This window comes from Podarcis tiliguerta (genome assembly GCF_965153285.1).
Source record: "Podarcis tiliguerta genome assembly, chromosome: 2".
NCBI classification, from domain to species: Eukaryota; Metazoa; Chordata; class Lepidosauria; order Squamata; family Lacertidae; genus Podarcis; species Podarcis tiliguerta.
This window is the reverse complement of record NC_139535.1, coordinates 71,716,833-71,734,227: the sequence shown is the minus strand read 5'-3', so window position 1 is coordinate 71,734,227 and position 17,395 is coordinate 71,716,833. Positions and strand designations below refer to the sequence as shown.

The window sequence follows — 17,395 nt, the reverse complement described above, 5'->3', positions numbered from 1 at the left end:
TGTAATCTGCTCCATCAGAGATTTGGAAGGCAAGGTGTAGGCAGAGTCTGAAAGACATAAGGCTGTGGCAAACCAGCAGGACAAGTTGATATATTCAACAGGGAAGCTAACACCTACTTGCTGTTGTTGCTGCTGTTGTTGTTTCTCCTCACATTGTTTATAGACTCACACCCATAGATATGCACATTATCTTAATCATTGCAGAAGGGCAAGTAAAGCTGCATTCTGATCGAGTGTAGCAGCTAAGCAACCTCACTGAGTTTGATGTTCAAAACAAGCCTTTTCACACCCGGCCCTTTTCATATGTGTGTAGGAAAATACATCTATGAACATGGCCTCCATCATGGAAAAATCATGAATGCTGTCATTACGTGTCTGGTCACTGTCTTGTGTGGCTTCAGAATAAATGTAACAACTACAGCACAATTAGCATTTGCACACCCTTTTCATATTCCCATGGCTCTTTCCCCCTTGGTGAGAGGTGCGTTGCCTCGTTTTTTGTATGGTTAATTTCAAAGGTGGGGTGAGAGATGTGGGAGGAACATTATGGGAATTATATAAAACATCTATTGTTTGCCTCACTAATAAAACAGGATCCAAACCAGTTTCCAGCCTCTGGCAACAGTGCTGTTGGTGTAACAAATAATGTTGCTTTTCAAGTACATCTGGTCTGGTGATTTCAGCAACACTTTGCTTCCCACATCTGACCTGTATACTATTTGCACTTTAAACTGATTTGTTTCTTATACTCATTGAGCATCTGACAGTAGCCTTTTGATCCTTTGACCTCCCAAGACACACAGACTCCCTCAGATTTACTCGACTTCAATTTACTTAAGTATTTTATCACTTTTTCTCTCCCGCCCCCGCTTTTTAAAGAACTTTGTGTTCAAGATAATCAAGGGATGGGAGTAAGGTCTGATTTTAATACATACTAGGCTTGTCTCATTTAAAACTTTTTTTGCCATCCTCAATGCTTTAGCAATAGAGCAGTAAAAAAATGTAATTGTTATCACTGACATTTTTGAAAAATATTTCCAAAGGTGGTGTAGCTTATTACTACTTTTGAAAAAGAAAAGCAAGATAGAAATGTTAAAGTAAATGAGGGACCATCGCTCCAGGGCCAGATTAATACCTTTAAAGGCCATAAGCACTGAAAAAATTATGGTGTCCACCATATATAATTCAAAATAAAAGCAATACTAAATGGTAAAATAAATTTATATTTTTCAAATGACACAAAACTTACACGTATGCTGAAATCTACATGCATGTATCTCATGTGCAACACATTGCAGTACAGGATCTGATTTTCTCAGATTATATTAATCTATGTTAGTAGGATCTTTCCTGGTTTAGGTGAGGATAAGTAACAATAAAAGAACAGAAAAATGGGGGGAATTGTGTAATGGAGTGTAAGGAAGTCTAAGAAAGTTCAGGTTTTCCCCCTAATGTTTGCTTTGATGCTTCAGTGCTTTCTCTGAAATATCAAATGTCAAATTCTTTCCAAAAATTATCTCTTTGTGTGTGTGTGTGTGTGTGTGTGTGTGTGTGTTTGTGTATACCACTGCTTTGCTGGTGCCTAAGCACGTCCTTCATTTGCCTCTTGGGTAATCCAGCACTGCATAACTCAATGGTAGAGAGAGCATTTTTCAAGAAAAAGAAATGCCTCTCTCTAAAACCCTGGACAGCTGCTGCCAAGTTCAGTGTAGAGCAGTGGTCTTTAACTGGTGGGTTGGGACCAACTAGTAGGCTGTGGCATGATCCAAGTTGGGTCACAACAGGATCACGACCACTTTGCAAATATATGGTAAAAGAAGGGGTCCCCAAATGCTTGTTGGGGGTAAAAGTAGGTCCTGAGTATGAAAAGTATGAAGATATCTGGTGTAGACAATACTGAGCTAAATTATCTAGCCCAGTGGAAGACAGCTTCCTGTGTTCCTAAATAAAGGAATGAAACAATGGAGGTGAGTGAACGACTTATCATTAAATCCAAAGGCATTGCACCCATGTTACAGGCAAAAGTATCTAAAACCAAGGTGGTGTGCAGGCACACAACCAGGAACTGAGTAGATCCATACCTGCTTAGCTTCAGCAAGGAAGAGGCCTCATGTGTCTCTTCACACCATTCCCTGAAATTTTTATATTCCTTATCTGCCTCTCTTGATTTGAACAATAATTTCCTTACTCGTCTTTTGGACACTGGAAGAAAACTGGAGAGGGCAGTTAGGATAGTTAAAGAACTAAGAAAATGGTGGTGCAGTGGGAAGAATATTAAAACTCTCTTTCACATGCAAGGACTTTCTTTCAAATGCAAGGACTGTAGTTTGCTTCAAACATGTCTGCATCTAATAATAAGTAGAAAACACAAGTGTTTTGTTTACTTCAGAAATTATGCATACAGCCCCTGAAAACTGAGCATGGTGTTCAGGCAAGTATTTGCCGTAGTTATTATTAGATGCAGACATTTCTGAAACAAACCAGATTATAAACAGCTTGTATGCTTCCCACCTTCTCCTGTGGGGGAAGACTGGAACTAAGCATCTTGATCTGACTCTGTAGGTCCCAAGAAGGGGGTGGAAAATATAATCTAAGGAGTCGAAGATCTGGCTACATCATCTAATATCCTGAGAGTTCTCCAATGATGATGCAGTTATTTCTGATACTGAATCAAAGGTTGTCTTAGGACCACGCTTTACCACCCAATGAATCAACAGTATCTCCAGAACTGATCCCAGTCCTTAAGGGCTGCTGAGAAAAAGGGACCAAATCCTAATTCCTAAAGTTCCACCACATGTGTACGGTCCCTTTAGACAGCTTTAGATGCCCCCTGAAGCCAAAGTGTCTGCTTGGTTGCACTTACGTGTCATGGGTCAGGAGTTGGCCTCACCTGCTGAACAGCAGTCTGAAGGCGGAGAAGGCAGATTGACTCCACCTTCAGCTGTTCAGCCTTCAAGGACTCAGAGGAGAAGGCGCTGATGAGAACCAACTGGCTTCAGCCTTCTTAAGCAGAGCTTTCAGCAGCAGTCAGATGCTGGAAATAGAACATGTAGTTCCTGGACCTACCTTTCTGCTTGTCCATTGCTCATTGGATTCCCTGGCCCCAGGACCATCAGACCATGCGGATTGCGGTTTGCCTGACCCTAGGACTGGATCTGAATTTGGATGCTGACTCTGCCTCCAGACACTTCTGGTTGGTTGGTCTCCCACTCCACTGAACTCTGCAGGTTGTGGTTCAGCAACAAGACTACAACATCACGCTACTGTTTAAAAAGACTCTGTTACTGAAAATTCTGTGTGTGCCTGTTTTTCTGTGTCCAAGGCAGAGTCCTAGCTTGGGAGGGGGAAGGGGAAGTTAGCCAGGTTTTCTGCCCCAGATGAAGCCTCCAGAGGGGCCTCACTGAGGCTCCCAGCCTGTGTGTGTCTGTGTGTACACAAATGTGCATGGGGGTTACCAAACTCGGTAACGCCTCTCTCTAAAACCCTGGGCTTGTTTTGTCGCTCTCCAAGGAAGCCTAGTCATGTCTCCAAACATTTAAGAGCTCAAAAGGGTCTGTCCTTCATTGACACAAGTACATTGCTGGCCACCCTCTGCCTTAAGTTGCTTCAGTTATCTCGGTGGAGCTTCCTTGAGACTGTCAGCCTTAGATAGGATTCCTCTGCTGTCTTTGTCCTGTGATGCAAGACAGTAACCAAGCCTGATCTAGAAGGGCATTGTCTCACTCCTCCAATCCTTTGCTTCTCACATCTTGTGCCCTATCAGACAACATATCTCATTCTATATACCAAGAACCTCCATCTACCAGTTGGCACACAGGATCTACAACCCCTGTAGACTTGTGATCAGTCAGCAGCTTCAGAGGACATGGACAAGACAGAATTGCACTCATTTCCAAGTTTATTTTCTTATCACAGGGACTTCAGCGGTCTTCCAGTTTGACCAACTTACCTGTTGTCAATAATGCACAGTACTCATCATCAGCAATTTTTGTCTGTTTACCAGGCCTAGAATTATTATTTTAATGCCTGGTTTCACGTTTAGCCAGACACAATTTTCACTCTGGGGGGAAACACACAGAGATATATTTGAACAACCAATTAATGCTGAATTGCTATGCATGTTTACTTGGGTGTAAGCTCCACTGTAAGCAATGGAGCCTACTCTTCAGTAAGCATGTTCAGGATTGCAGCATATGGCCCACTGAACTTGGTGATGAAGTAAACCTGATTAGGATCATACTGCAAGAAAATATAACCTTAAGCCCATTATTTCATACATTTAGGTAACAATTCTAACCATGGTTCTCTGGGAGTAAGCCCCTTTGGATTCAGTAGGCCTTACTTCTGAATAGATATGGCTAGGATTGCTCTGTTTCTGAAGTTTAAGCACATGCTTAATTCCCAGTGTTTTGCTGCGAGTTAAGCAAATGTCCTAAACCCATTCATTTATTATGAGAGGCCCTGAAAAAAATGCAGTATCAGATGAAGGGGTGGCCATCTGCATTACACCTACAGTAAGTAGACTCAGAAGATGATTTCACATATACGCAACCACGTGTTTACTCATATCTAGAAAAGCTGCTGAAGCTATGATTTCTTCCTTTCTTCTGAAACCTGTGCTATGTGCTAGCACATCTACACAAATGGCTTACACAACATTCTTGCAATAGTTATGTGCTGTTGTGCTACAACTAGACACGCCCAATTCTAAATGTGCATAAACTGGCATAGCAGGTCCTGGGACCAGGCCACAAACCTGATGGTTTATTTGCTAAATAAGGAAGAAGCAGTAATAGAAAGATCTATTGTCAACCAGCTACCAGTACTGTATTCAATGGGCACATTCCTTTCTCTTTGCTACATTGATATTACATTTGCTCCCTGTCTTATTCTGTTTCCAAGCACATTGCCGTTAGTGTATTTCTGCTATGTTTATATTACCATATAAAAGGAAGACCTGCCGCTATGTAGATCTGCTTCATTTTACCAGGTTCTAAAAGTAACATTGAATTTAAGCTCAAACAGTAAAGAGGCGTGTGGGGAAGGGGAATCCCATGACGCTCTCACTTGTCTCTCTAGATCATTTTGATGCTTGTGTGTTCCATTTAAAAGAATAATCGGCAAATGGCTTATTATCAAGAAAAAGTTATTTGTTTGCACTAATCAAGCCTTAAACTTGGAAGCGTAATGCAGAACTAATTCCTTTTAACTAACTAATCAACATGTTTCATTCATAAGTTGGGATTTATCAATATAGCACATGAAAGGAGAGAACATATTATTATTTCAATTTAGATAATATGCAAAAAGCACTGTGTTTGTAATGACCTGCTTTCACTGAATATAATCAAGCTGCAAAGCTCTATTACAGGCTGGAAATAGCAGCAGCTTACTTTAATGAGATTGCTGGCTCTGGGCCCCAGCTGTTCTGTGCAGGGCTGTCCCCTTGCTCTATGACCTACCAATATGTGCTGTCACCAGTAATGAGACAGACCTGGTTCCCTAACATGGGGGGAGAAAACTACTAAGCATGTGCTCTTTCTACCATCCCAGCAGACACCCCAGATTCTTTTTCTCCCCAATGAAGGGAAAAGTGGAATATTAAACATGCAACCACTCTCTTCCACAAGCCGGCCTTTGTTGCCTGAAATAAACCCTGCAAGCCAGAAGATTCAGATTCTTAAGCCTAAGATTTTCATTTTGCTGCTCCAAAGTGCATTTAAGAATTGCTACTTACTGGGTATTATGTGCCGTTATATGCCAATAGGGCACAGTTCAATATGACTTTGTCCCCAAAGGCTCCCGAACCCTCTGGTATTTTGCAGTGTATGGCAAAACGTGTGATTATACACATTTTAGAGTGGGGTGTGAATTCTATGGATTTTGTGGGTTTATGATAGATCAAAAGCTGCAATGGAAATGTGCCAGGAGTTGAAAAATCTGCACCTGATCTGCATAAAACACAGCAGATCGCAGATGCTCTGGTTGTTAATACAGAGAATACAGCCTAGAGACTACCAGTCCCATCAAGCAATTATCCATCTTCATCAGAGAAGCCGCCTCAGTATGATCAAGAGAGAATCTAGGATTTTCAGGCATGTAGCCTCTGAATGCTCCAGTGTTGAAATCTGACATTAGAGACTCTTTAAAGGCTTTGTTGTAAAACATCGAGATAAACAGGCCATAATGTATATGCAACTCACAAAACCTTCATGCCTATGTTACATTGGGGTGCATTCTGAAAAAAACCTAATGCAACACTATTTTAGTTTGCTGTTTCATTTGCTTTGTATCTGCAGAAAGTTGTACCCTCCCACCACACACTTAGTTGCAAGCTTATATCCGCTTACTTGGGAGTAAGTGCCATTTAACTCAACACAGCTTACCTCTGTGAGTAGACATACAGTGCTGGACATCACTGGTACATAAGATCAAAACAGTAATCTGTAGTTTTATCCCAGATATATTTGCTAAGGCTGATTGGGATAGGAAGCTTCCATGGAATTAATTGCCAGACTTTATGTACATCGATGTGAGTACCACCACTCTTAAAATGCTACCTATTTCTGGGTCTAAATTATTTATGCATTTGTTATATATTACATGAGCTGTTAAACCTGGGGCATTTTTGCCGCGTCAGGCCATTCTCAAGAAGCACATTACATACAATGAATCTCTTCCACTACATTAAAGAATGGGCAAATACAACTGCATGTGATACCATTCATTAATATTACATAATTACTACATCTGAAATAGTTCTTTGGGCACTGATGTCTTTAAAAGAGAGGGGGGGAGGGAGGGAGGAAGGGAGAGAAAGAGACTGAAGGCTGCAAGGCAGTGAATTCTATTAAACGCTTGTTTAACATATGAGGGTATATAAATACATAGTACCTTAATGCAATCATAGAAAAATAGCAAAGATGGCTTTATTAAATGATGCTATTAGCACATATAATGTGCCCTATGCAGAATTTAAATGGTTTGCTGAGCTTATAGAACAAGTCTTTGCTGTTGCAGTGGATGTTCAGGGACACAACATAATGCAGGAATCCAGATCTGCAATTCCAGTTTGCCTAAGACAAAAGGCTGTGAGTGTTTAAGAGAGATCACTTATAGCGTTGCTGTGGTCTAAGGCGGCAATCCTACACACCCATTCATAAACACCCACAGACACTTCGCTAGGAGGTAGATCACCATGAACAAAATGGGATGGCCCCCACCAACCAGCAAGTAAAACATGCATAGGACTGCACTGGAAAATATGCAATTTGGAAACAAAAGATTTTCCTTCAATTTGGTCTATTCTATATTAGCTACTGCTTGGTTGCCTGGAGATAACTCAATCAGAGATAGCTGAGGGAGGAGAAAGTGAATGGTGCTGAGTCTTTTCTTCTGTCAGATGTCCTTTCTACCATTGTACACAAAGACTACTTGTCATACGTGGCATATTAGAGATGCCACTCAGAAATATGAATGATGAACATAGTGGCCTCCCAGCCCAAGCTGCACTTGACCACCCCAAAAAATGGCTACAGAGTTCCAGCCACCAAATAATTACTACTTCAAGCATTGGAAACTTCAAATATAGAAAACTGATTTGGTCTACAAAAGAAATGGATGCTTAGTTTATACAAACAGATGCCCTCGTTCCAATATGGCACTCCTTTATTTCTAGGCTAAGAAGATTGGATCCTTTCATATTTGTAGAATAGGAGTCTGTATTTTAAAACAAACAAAATGATAAAATCAGCAAAAGAAGTTAAAGAAGAATATGTGGCCACTATCAGCAACTGAGAAGTCATGTGGTTGTTTTATCTGCACTATGCTGACTGACAAGGCCAAGGGCTCGGCTTTCCTCAAGCCAGATGATACTCTGACAGTTGTAATCCACAAAGGTAACTCAAGTCGCCTTCCCCCTTGGCTTGAAAGGAAAGGCGCCTTTTGAGAGACCATCTTTATTCAAAGAGTCTCCATCTTGAAGGGAGATGATATTAGAAGTTTATGATGGAAGTGGTATGGCTGTTAACAGAACACTAGCAGTCATGGATATTGTAACAGAGGTCTGAGAAAGGCCTAGGTAGCAAATATATCTGCAAGGTAGATTTTTGAGGACATACTTTATAATTTATTTTGTTTTCAACCTTCTGAAGCAACATAGTGATGGCTGTGTTTGCAAGGAAAAAACCCTTGTCTTGCATTGACACCAGGTGGCTCCTGGCAGTAGCCATGTGTCCTAGCTCCTGAGCCCAAGTCTAGTTTGTCAGGTCAGGGGGTTAAGGTGCTGGGCATTTTTCTGGGGAAATACATTGAATGGAGCGTGCTATGTGACTTCAGTAAGGAAGTTAGTTGGTGCAGCATAATATAGGATTCTTACAAAACCTGCTGTTGTGCAACATTCCAAAGAGAACCAAAAAAAGGATTTTACTCTAAGAAAACCTGCCTGATGGCATGTTAGGCCCAGTCGCAAGGCAACTTCACTGGACATTTTTGCACTGCAAACAGGTAAGTGTAGACACAGTCCTGAAGTGACTTCCTGTGAATATATCCTGATATGTGGGAGGTTACCACAGCATGTGCACACAGTGAACTATGCACATTTGTTAACGGTAAGGGATGGTTATAGCATGTCCTACGTAGAAGTGAATCCCATATAAGAATTTAGTTATATATTATATGAACCTGAGAGTTCTAAGGCAGGATTCTGGCAGGAAAGAGGAACTCGGGTGGCTGAAACCAGTCCCAAACTTGACCCAGGAGCATAGGAACAGAAAATTGCTCCATCTAACCTAGTTTCACTATGTTAACAAGCCATGCGTCTTCATGGTCTTAGGTGGAGGTCTTTCATATTTCCTGCTACCTGGTCAGGTTTTGCAACAATCTCAACCATAGAGATTTCAGCAGAAATTGATAAATGGACCCCTATTGGCATTCTTCCCAACCCTGAAATGGAGAACAAGGTGGAAAACTGTAAAGATCTATCTCAACTCCAAAGTTCTTTCTAGCCCTTTCTCTCTGTTACTGCCTTGTGTCTGCACAAAACCTCATTGGACAGGTGTGGATCCACTCCCCATTCTCAATAATGCCTACATCTGTTTTCAAACAGAGACATGTGGAGCAATGCAGAATCAATCGGCAATGAGCTTTTATTTTCAGAATGAAACCACTTGGTCAAGAAGTGATTTTCAGGGGAGAGAGATACATCTAGTGAACATTGGATGAACACGGCTGCAACAGTGAACATGGACATTTGTGCACAATTTCCTACAAGAAACCGATAGCTATGTATGAAATTTGTCATGTATAAAAACGGCACTCAAAGTTTTGCTTGGAGGTTTGCATCAGAGGGGAGAAAATACAAATACAGAAAAGATGTTAACACTGTTAAATGAATATTGAATTACTGAATATTCATAGCGGACACTGCATTTCCCCAGGTACATGATCCATCTTTTTCACTGCCGTGCTTTAAAAAACATGGAATGTCTGGTTTGAATAAACATTCAAGAATTGGCTCTAGCATTCCTGGCAAGAAAATGGGGTGTGTGTGCAAGGAATGCGTGAACATCCACATGCACACTTTATTTGTGTGATTTTTCTAACAGAATTTTTACAGAGTATTTGTGGAATAGTTTGAGGGATTTTGTGATATGTACACAGGTGTTGGTGGGAACAGAGAATAAAAGAAGGGAAGTTGAAGTGGGCAGGAGCAGATAGGAATGACGAGAAGTGGAACAGGGTAGTACGTCATGGGGGATAAAGATGCATCTGGCACAGTGTCAAGGTACAAAGGTTTGCTCCAGCTTTGCAAAGTCACTTTGCATAATAGAACTCTGGTTTACTAATCTTCCTGGCATATTGCAATATGCATCTACACTTGCAAGCTCTTTGGGATGGGCTGAGAAAAGGCTTTAAGGATTATTGGTTGTGGTTGTGGATTTTTTTTCCTTTTGCAGTTGTCATGCAAACAGCTTCTCCTCCTCGTCTTCCTCTCAGTTGTATTCAAGGGCTACTGATTTCTGCGCTAAGCACATGAACACATCAACAACCGAATCTGAAAGCAGAAAATCCAAATGCCCGTGTTTTGTGTTACTAAATTTAGTCTAGTTACAATATCTGGGGATTTGCACAGCACTGCTCTATATTCTTCCCCAAATGATGAGTGGTTCCAGGGGCAATGCTACAAGGTTTAGCTTCCATTGGAAGTTTCCACTGGAAACTTATGGCACAGTTGTAATATCTGCCTTGTTTATACAGTGGCTGTACAAGCACAGTATAAGTGGAGGTGAGCAGGCTAAGATGGTGTAACTGAAGTTATGAAATGAGCAAAGGAGTTGTGAACTTTCCATTTGGATTGGCATGTGAAGGAGGATGGAGAATTGTAGGAGCTACAGGTGACCTCGGGGAGACTAAACACACACTGAGATTCACACCTATCCAATATTGCACTTCCCTGCTGTCACCTGTGATTTATCTTCTGAAAATATGGTGAAAACGAGACGTAAAAGCCAAATCAAAATATGATTTACTACTTATGCGGTGGTATTTAGTAATGGCCCTTCCAGTTTGTCAATTATTTTCGGGTGGGATTTAATCACATACCAGCAAATTCAGGTTGTACTAATATAGCAGTGTGCAATAAGGAAAGTGATGGGAAAATGCACTGGATGTGGATTACATCTGCTTTCACATCACTGTGAGCAAATCAGAATGAATGCTCATCAAATAGCCAATGTCACCTAATCTTTCCACTAACAAATCAAGCTGAATGCTCAACAAACGGGTCATCTGGAAGCACCCTAACTGTACCAAGTCAGGTAAGAACCTTTGAAAATTGAACAGTAATAAATTGCATATTGTTGGTGAAGCAGGGGGGTGCAGGAGCAGGTCAAGGATTTTAGGGTAAGCAAGTGCTACTGCTAGTGCAAAATGGCTGCTTGTAAAACATGCTATAGATGTGGAATGCTCTGAGTGATCGGTATGATTCCTTATAGTTTTATCTGATGCTTTTAAAGAACCTTTAGAGTTGCTTTTGCTGGACAACAGTGGGCGGGTCCTGCCATTGATGGCAACAATGTACATGTTTTCTTGAAAGTAAGTCTTGATGAGGTCAATGGGATTTACTCTGAAGTAATTGTGTATAGGATAGCAGTGCAAGGATCCTTGTTGTAGGAAAAGCAAGAGTGTGCTGCAGTCTGGTTTTACCATTTTTAGAAACCAGAACATATGAGAATTACTTTCTTACACAAAACTCCTACACAACATACTGCTTGGAACTCGGCTTTCTGCTGCAACAAGAGGATGAAAACTCCATTGTATATTTGTTAATTTTTGTGTGCAAGCCTTGCTCCTTTATGTAAGAACTGTTATTTAAATAAATCTGAATGTATTGCCACTTTTTGAATGTGGGAATTATTTCTGGGCGAAAAATACCAGGTCACAAAATGCAGCAAGATGAATAAATTTGGTACCAGAATATTCGGTTTTTGAATCTCCAAAAATGGAAGACTTTTTCAGAATTGCTTGAAGATCATGTGTTTAATTTTATCTTTTGCATATACACAACGTTTAAATTTGCAATTTATAGGGTGGGGGGGAATCCACTGCTCTACTTATTCAATGCAGCTTACATCCAAATAACAGCATAGGAAGCTGTAGGTCAGACTATTTGGCCCAGTATTGGCAAGTATTAGCTTTGTAGGTACGATTGCAGGCAGAACTCTGGACCATCATCGGCTGTTTGGTCCTTTGGAGATAAGAGATTGAACTTGGAACCTACAGCATGCAAAACATAAATTATACCACTTAAAGTCCCTGCTGCCCTTAGAACTGCAACCTTAAATGCTCCACTTTGTTTATGCAGTGCAAAGAGATCCCTGCTCTCAACGTTTTTATTTTTGTCATTATAATCAGCGTGACAGCACAGACATAGCATAGCCAGGATTTATGGGGGGAGGGAGGATCAATGTTTTGGGGGCAGAACTGAGCTATCTTAGATGTGTTTGGTCAGTTAGTTAAGCATTTTTATTTATTTACTTTATTGGGGGCGGTGCTGCCCACCTTGCCCACCCTTCACAACGCCCATGGGTGACAGCTTCCTTGTGGCCTACTAAATGCCCATCATTGAAGACTCTTCTAATTTCTCTTAAGGCTAGGATTACTGTCCATGCAGTCAGAGGTAGCGTGTAAAGTCACATTTCTTTGCACTCAACCTCCCTTGAGTGACAACGACATACTTCGTCCTTGTGATCGGGTCAGGGGGATCCACCCATGCACCTCACTCAACAGAAGCACTAGCTAGCGATGCCTTAGTCAAATGTGTTTTTGCCCCCTTTACATTCCCCGGATGGCTTCCCTTGTTGAGCCACCCTCGCCCTCCTGCACCTTAGCTGTCTGCACTAGGAGGGGTCCCTACTCTCTTCTTCCGAGCAGATGGTGCCTTGGCTGAGATCGGTCCCTCACTCCCTGCCCCGAGAGCTGCCAGGAGCCGGCTCCTCCTCTCTCTGGGCTAGCAGGTGTGTCTTCCGGCAACCCTCGGAGGGGCTTGCCACGGAGGCCATGCTCCCCCGCCACCTCCTCGGTCCCACTGGTCTCTTTCGCAAGAGCCAGTAGGTAAGGCACGAACTGCCCTTTCAAGGGTCTCTTCCCTCCCTCTCCCCTCCCCCCTCCTTTCCACTTTCGTGCTGCCGTTCCTGCTTCCTCCTTTCTTTCGGGTCAGAAGGAGAGTTTCTCCCGCTAGCTCTCCTAACGACAAGGTAGCATTGCCCTCCAACTCCTCCGAGGGGAGGAGAGGAGCAGAGGCAAGGCTTGTACCCCCAAACAGACGGCCCTCGTCTCCTCTTCTTGCCACCTTCAGGCTGCCTCTCCCCCTCCTCATCTTGCAACCCCAGCCTAGTGGTGGGCGCTCTCTCCCGGCTCCCTTTTGCGGATCCCAGCCCCGCCGCCTTCCTGCTTGCATCCGGGGTTGCCGGCGCTGCAGATGCGCTCAGAGGCAGAAGCAGCCCGGGTTTTCTGCCAGATCCGGCGAGGAGGGCGCAGCCCGGCCCTGCGGTTGGCAAAAGCCACGTATAAGTTTGAAAGTCATGCCGCCCGTCGCCATGGCTAATCTTTGATCACCCTAACGCACCGACAAAGGCGTGCTGGCATTTAAAGGAACCCTGGCCCTCGCAAGTTTCAAGCCGTCTGTTCAGCCACAGCACAGAGAGGCGTTAACCCTGGATAGGATTCATAAGTAAATTGTTACGCTGCCAACGGCGATTTCCGTCTTTGGTACGTATGTGTAAACATGTGCCTTTTCGTGTTGCGGAAATAGAGACATGCGGGGGGCATGAGAGGTCGGTCCATAAGGTTATCACCAAGTGGGACCAAACACACCCACACAGCAAAGGTGGTGCCCTTTGGTTTTCTGTTGATGCAACATCCATAAGGACGTAGTTGGGTCTGGCCTGTTCTGTGGGTTCACGGAGCGCTCGCTGGTGCTTAGCCAAATCCTTTCTGTCTCATTTGGTTTGCACCTTCTTGCAGTAAAAATTGGCACATGGAAGAGATCGACAGTCTCTCCCCGCAACGAGTCTTTTCTTTTTCACCCTTTCTGCACTCTCCCCAAAGTCGCCGCAGGAGAGGAAGCTTAGTATTTCCAGCAAAATGGTTTTTATCGAGGTATTCGCAAGATCCTTGCAGTTTAAACTTCCTCATTGCCTCGAGCAGAGGCCGAAGGAGGAGAAACATGAACTGTCATGGAAGGCGAAACGTACAACATTCTCCTGTGGGGTGACCTGAAATGAAAACTGTTCTTTAAAAAAGCATTTTTAAAAAGCATTTTCTACCTGTCTCACGACTTAAACTAGGGTCAACCTCTCTCTTAACTTCGATGCAGAGTTCTTCTTCGAATTCGTGGTCGCCTATATATGTTTAAGCGACCTATTCGAATAAAAACTGCATCTATATGTGCTGGTAAGTAAACCTGCACCTGTCTCTTTCTCTCTCTCACACATACTTAATACATATATAAATATATATATATAAATGCATATATGTGTGTGTGATGCAGCTTTAATTTCCAGCACATAAAACAAGCCAATCTTCAGTGAGCCCTTTAACCAATGATAAAACCTTAACATCTGCCATATTCAAAAATGGCTGTTTAAGCGAGGCCAACTATAATTTCACCTGTCACGGGAGTTTCCCCGACCTAAACCAACATGTCCGCCTTGGTTCGCTCTGAGGAAAAGAAAACTGCCCAAAACAAAGATGGCCACCGCGCCGAACAATTTCTGCCCTCATCCAAAAGGGCTGCCGACTCCCGCAGTCCCTCTTTTGGCTTAGGGAGAGGCGGCCTAGCGGCTGAGGAGGAGAGGGAGGGGCGTGGCCGCTGCCAGAGAAGGGAGAGAGAAGGAGAGACGGGGGGGGGGAAGAGGCGTGGCTTCTCTGAACCGGAAGTGCCGCGCTGCCTGTCTCCAGCTGGTTGTCATTTCGATCGGAGGCTCGGTCCTGTGGAGACGACGACGACGGCGGCGGCGGCGGCTGAGGCGGCCGGGCCGGAGTGGCGAACCGGCGGATCGACAGAGTAGCCCAGCGCCTCGTGACTAAACAGGAGCCCCCCCCCGGTCCTCCCGCCCGAGAAACAGTTGTGTTACATGAGGGGAAAAGAACGACGCCGGGAGGAGCCGAGGCGGAGGAGAAGCAGCCGCAGCCTCAGCAGCAGCCGCCGCAGCCCCGGAGCATCAGCAGCGGGAGGAAAGGCAGGACCCCTGGGAGCCGCCACCGCCACCGCCGCCTCCCTCGCCGCCTCCTCCTCCTCCAACCTCCGGAGCCAGGCTTGATATCGCCCCTCCCTGCTCTTTCGCCACCCAGCGATCCTCGTGACCCTCCCTCCCTTGAGAAACCGGCTCCCATGGGGGAGAGAGGAGCCCGGCCCCCCGCCAGCGCCATCCCCTCCCCGCCGGAGACTGCGCCCCTCCTGAGGTAAAAGTCCTTCTGCGGGGGTGGGGGTGAAATCCCTGCTCCGTTTCATTCTCCCCCCCCCCCTTCCGAGGGAGCAAGGGCGGCATCAGCCCTATATTTCCCTCCTCACCTTCCCCCACCTTCGAAAGAGGTTCGTCTCTCTTCTCTCCAACCCTCCCCACCCCACCCCCCGCTTTCTAAATATTCTCAGTCCAAGGATCTGAGCCCGATCTCCCCCCCCCCCCCGCTGTCGCACAATAAATTATTCTGCTGATGGCTTTAAAATGTCTAAACTCTGCTCGCCAGATATACTTATTCCCATCCCCTCCCCCCGCCCCCCTCCAAACACTTGACTGCTGATTTTTCTGAGGTGAAAATTTTCCTCTGCAGGCAGCCAGGATTCATCTGAAGGACACACAAATATCGGATCATAATAGGAAGCGAGCTCGGAAAAGCAGCAACCAGGAACCCACCCAACCAGCGGCAGCAACAACAAGAATCCACCCTCCTCCTGCACAACTCAGTCCGTACACATACACACAACACGCAGTGAATGCAGATATCTAGAGATTAAAACAGGAACAAATCCTCGCACCCTCCCCTGCTTTATATGGAAAGGACTTGTCAGAAGGGCATCTGCATAGAGCATATTATACATATAGTCCTACAAGGCAAAGGCAGTAGCAGCACAGGTTGGGGGGGTGGGGAAAGCTCTCCTGTACAACTTGCTCCACCATTGAAATCTTGAGGTAAAAATTTCAGATTTTTAGCAGCAAAGACTGTTAGAATAGAACACAGATATATATTAGATTATATAGAATTTATTAAATTATTCCAGATTTAAATATATTTTTGGAGCTGTGAAGGAGTGAGGAGCACCAGATGTCATGGTATTGTTTCCATTAACGTGTACATGGGCAGGTTGAAGCGGCTGTTAAGGCAAAAAAGTTTTTTAAAAATCTTTTTAAAAAAGAATTCCCAGGAGCTTTCTTTCATCCCCACTTCATTCTTGTGCATTTCCTTTTAGAAAAAAAGGAAACCTCTTATTTTGTTAACCAAAGATTTACTTTCTATTCCTTCTGGATATTTGAAGGAAGTGAACACAAGTCTATCCATGTCAATATTTTAAGTGATCTCATTAATAAGATTCCAGGAATAATATCCAAATCAGATATCTCAAGTGGGTAGGTGGGAAAGAAGGGGGAGGTGAAAGATCTGTAGTAATTTTCAATTATCTTGCTTTAGTAGAAGAACAAAAACATTTTAAAGTTTTGTTTTGTTTTTTCTTTCCAGGCGGAATTAAAATCCTAAATAAAATAAATGGGGGATTACGGGTTTGGCGTGTTAGTGCAAAACAACACCGGGAATAAGTCAGCTTTTCCAGTCAGATTTCATCCACATCTGCAGCCTCCGCACCACCATCAAAATGCAACCCCCAGCCCCGCTGCTTTTATAAATAACACAGCTGCCAATGGCAGTAGTGCTGGGTCAGCTTGGCTCTTTCCTGCTCCAGCTGCCCATAACATTCAGGATGAGATTCTGGGGTCTGAAAAATCTAAAACTCAGCAACAGGAAAAGCAAGACTCCCTAGAAAAACAGCAGCTTTCCCCTAGTCAAAGTCAGGAAGCAGGCATGCTGCCTGAATCAGAGAAATCTAAATCTGAAGAAAACCAGGGGGATAATTCTTCCGAGAACGGCAATGGGAAGGAGAAAATAAGAATAGAATCGCCAGTGTTAACAGGATTTGATTATCAAGAGGCTACAGGGCTGGGTACTTCAAGCCAGCCCTTGACATCTACAGCATCTTCTCTGACTGGTTTCAGTAACTGGTCAGCAGCTATAGCTCCTTCTTCTTCAACAATAATCAATGAAGATGCGAGTTTCTTCCATCAGGGAGGGGTTCCTCCTGCTTCAGCTAATAATGGTGCTCTGCTGTTTCAGAATTTTCCACATCATGTCAGTCCTGGCTTTGGGGGTAGTTTTTCCCCTCAGATTGGACCCCTCTCTCAGCACCACCCTCATCACCCCCATTTTCAGCATCATCACAATCAGCATCAACAACAGAGAAGGTCTCCTGCAAGCCCTCATCCACCTCCATTTACGCATAGAAATGCTGCTTTTAATCAACTGCCTCATCTTGCTAATAATCTTAACAAACCACCTTCTCCATGGAGCAGCTACCAAAGCCCATCACCTACACCGTCTTCTTCATGGAGTCCCGGTGGCGGTGGTGGATATGGTGGGTGGGGAGGGTCCCAAGGCCGAGACCACCGCAGGGGACTGAATGGAGGAATCACACCCCTGAACTCCATCTCACCCCTGAAGAAGAATTTCCCAAGTAATCATATCCAGTTGCAGAAGTATGCACGGCCCAGCTCCGCTTTTGCTCCAAAATCTTGGATGGAAGACAGTTTGAACAGAGCTGACAATATCTTTCCTTTTCAGGTGAGAT

At 44.0% G+C, this 17,395-nt stretch overlaps 1 protein-coding gene across 2 annotated transcripts in view; it reads left to right on the top strand.

Moving 5' to 3' along the window:
• Positions 1 to 14,442: 14,442 nt before the first annotated feature.
• Positions 14,443 to 17,395, top strand: part of CPEB4 (cytoplasmic polyadenylation element binding protein 4) — a 52,584-nt gene continuing 49,631 nt past the window's right edge. The window contains exons 1-3 of one of the 2 annotated variants that reach the window (XM_083430797.1): positions 14,443 to 14,964; positions 15,334 to 15,692; positions 16,237 to 17,388. In XM_083430797.1, coding sequence (XP_083286923.1) covers positions 16,264 to 17,388 — 1,125 coding nt within the window. In that variant the 5' untranslated portion in view covers positions 14,443 to 14,964; positions 15,334 to 15,692; positions 16,237 to 16,263. Of the gene's footprint in view, positions 14,965 to 15,333; positions 17,389 to 17,395 lie in introns of those variants that run through there. The other variant, XM_083430796.1, reaches the window with a different exon arrangement.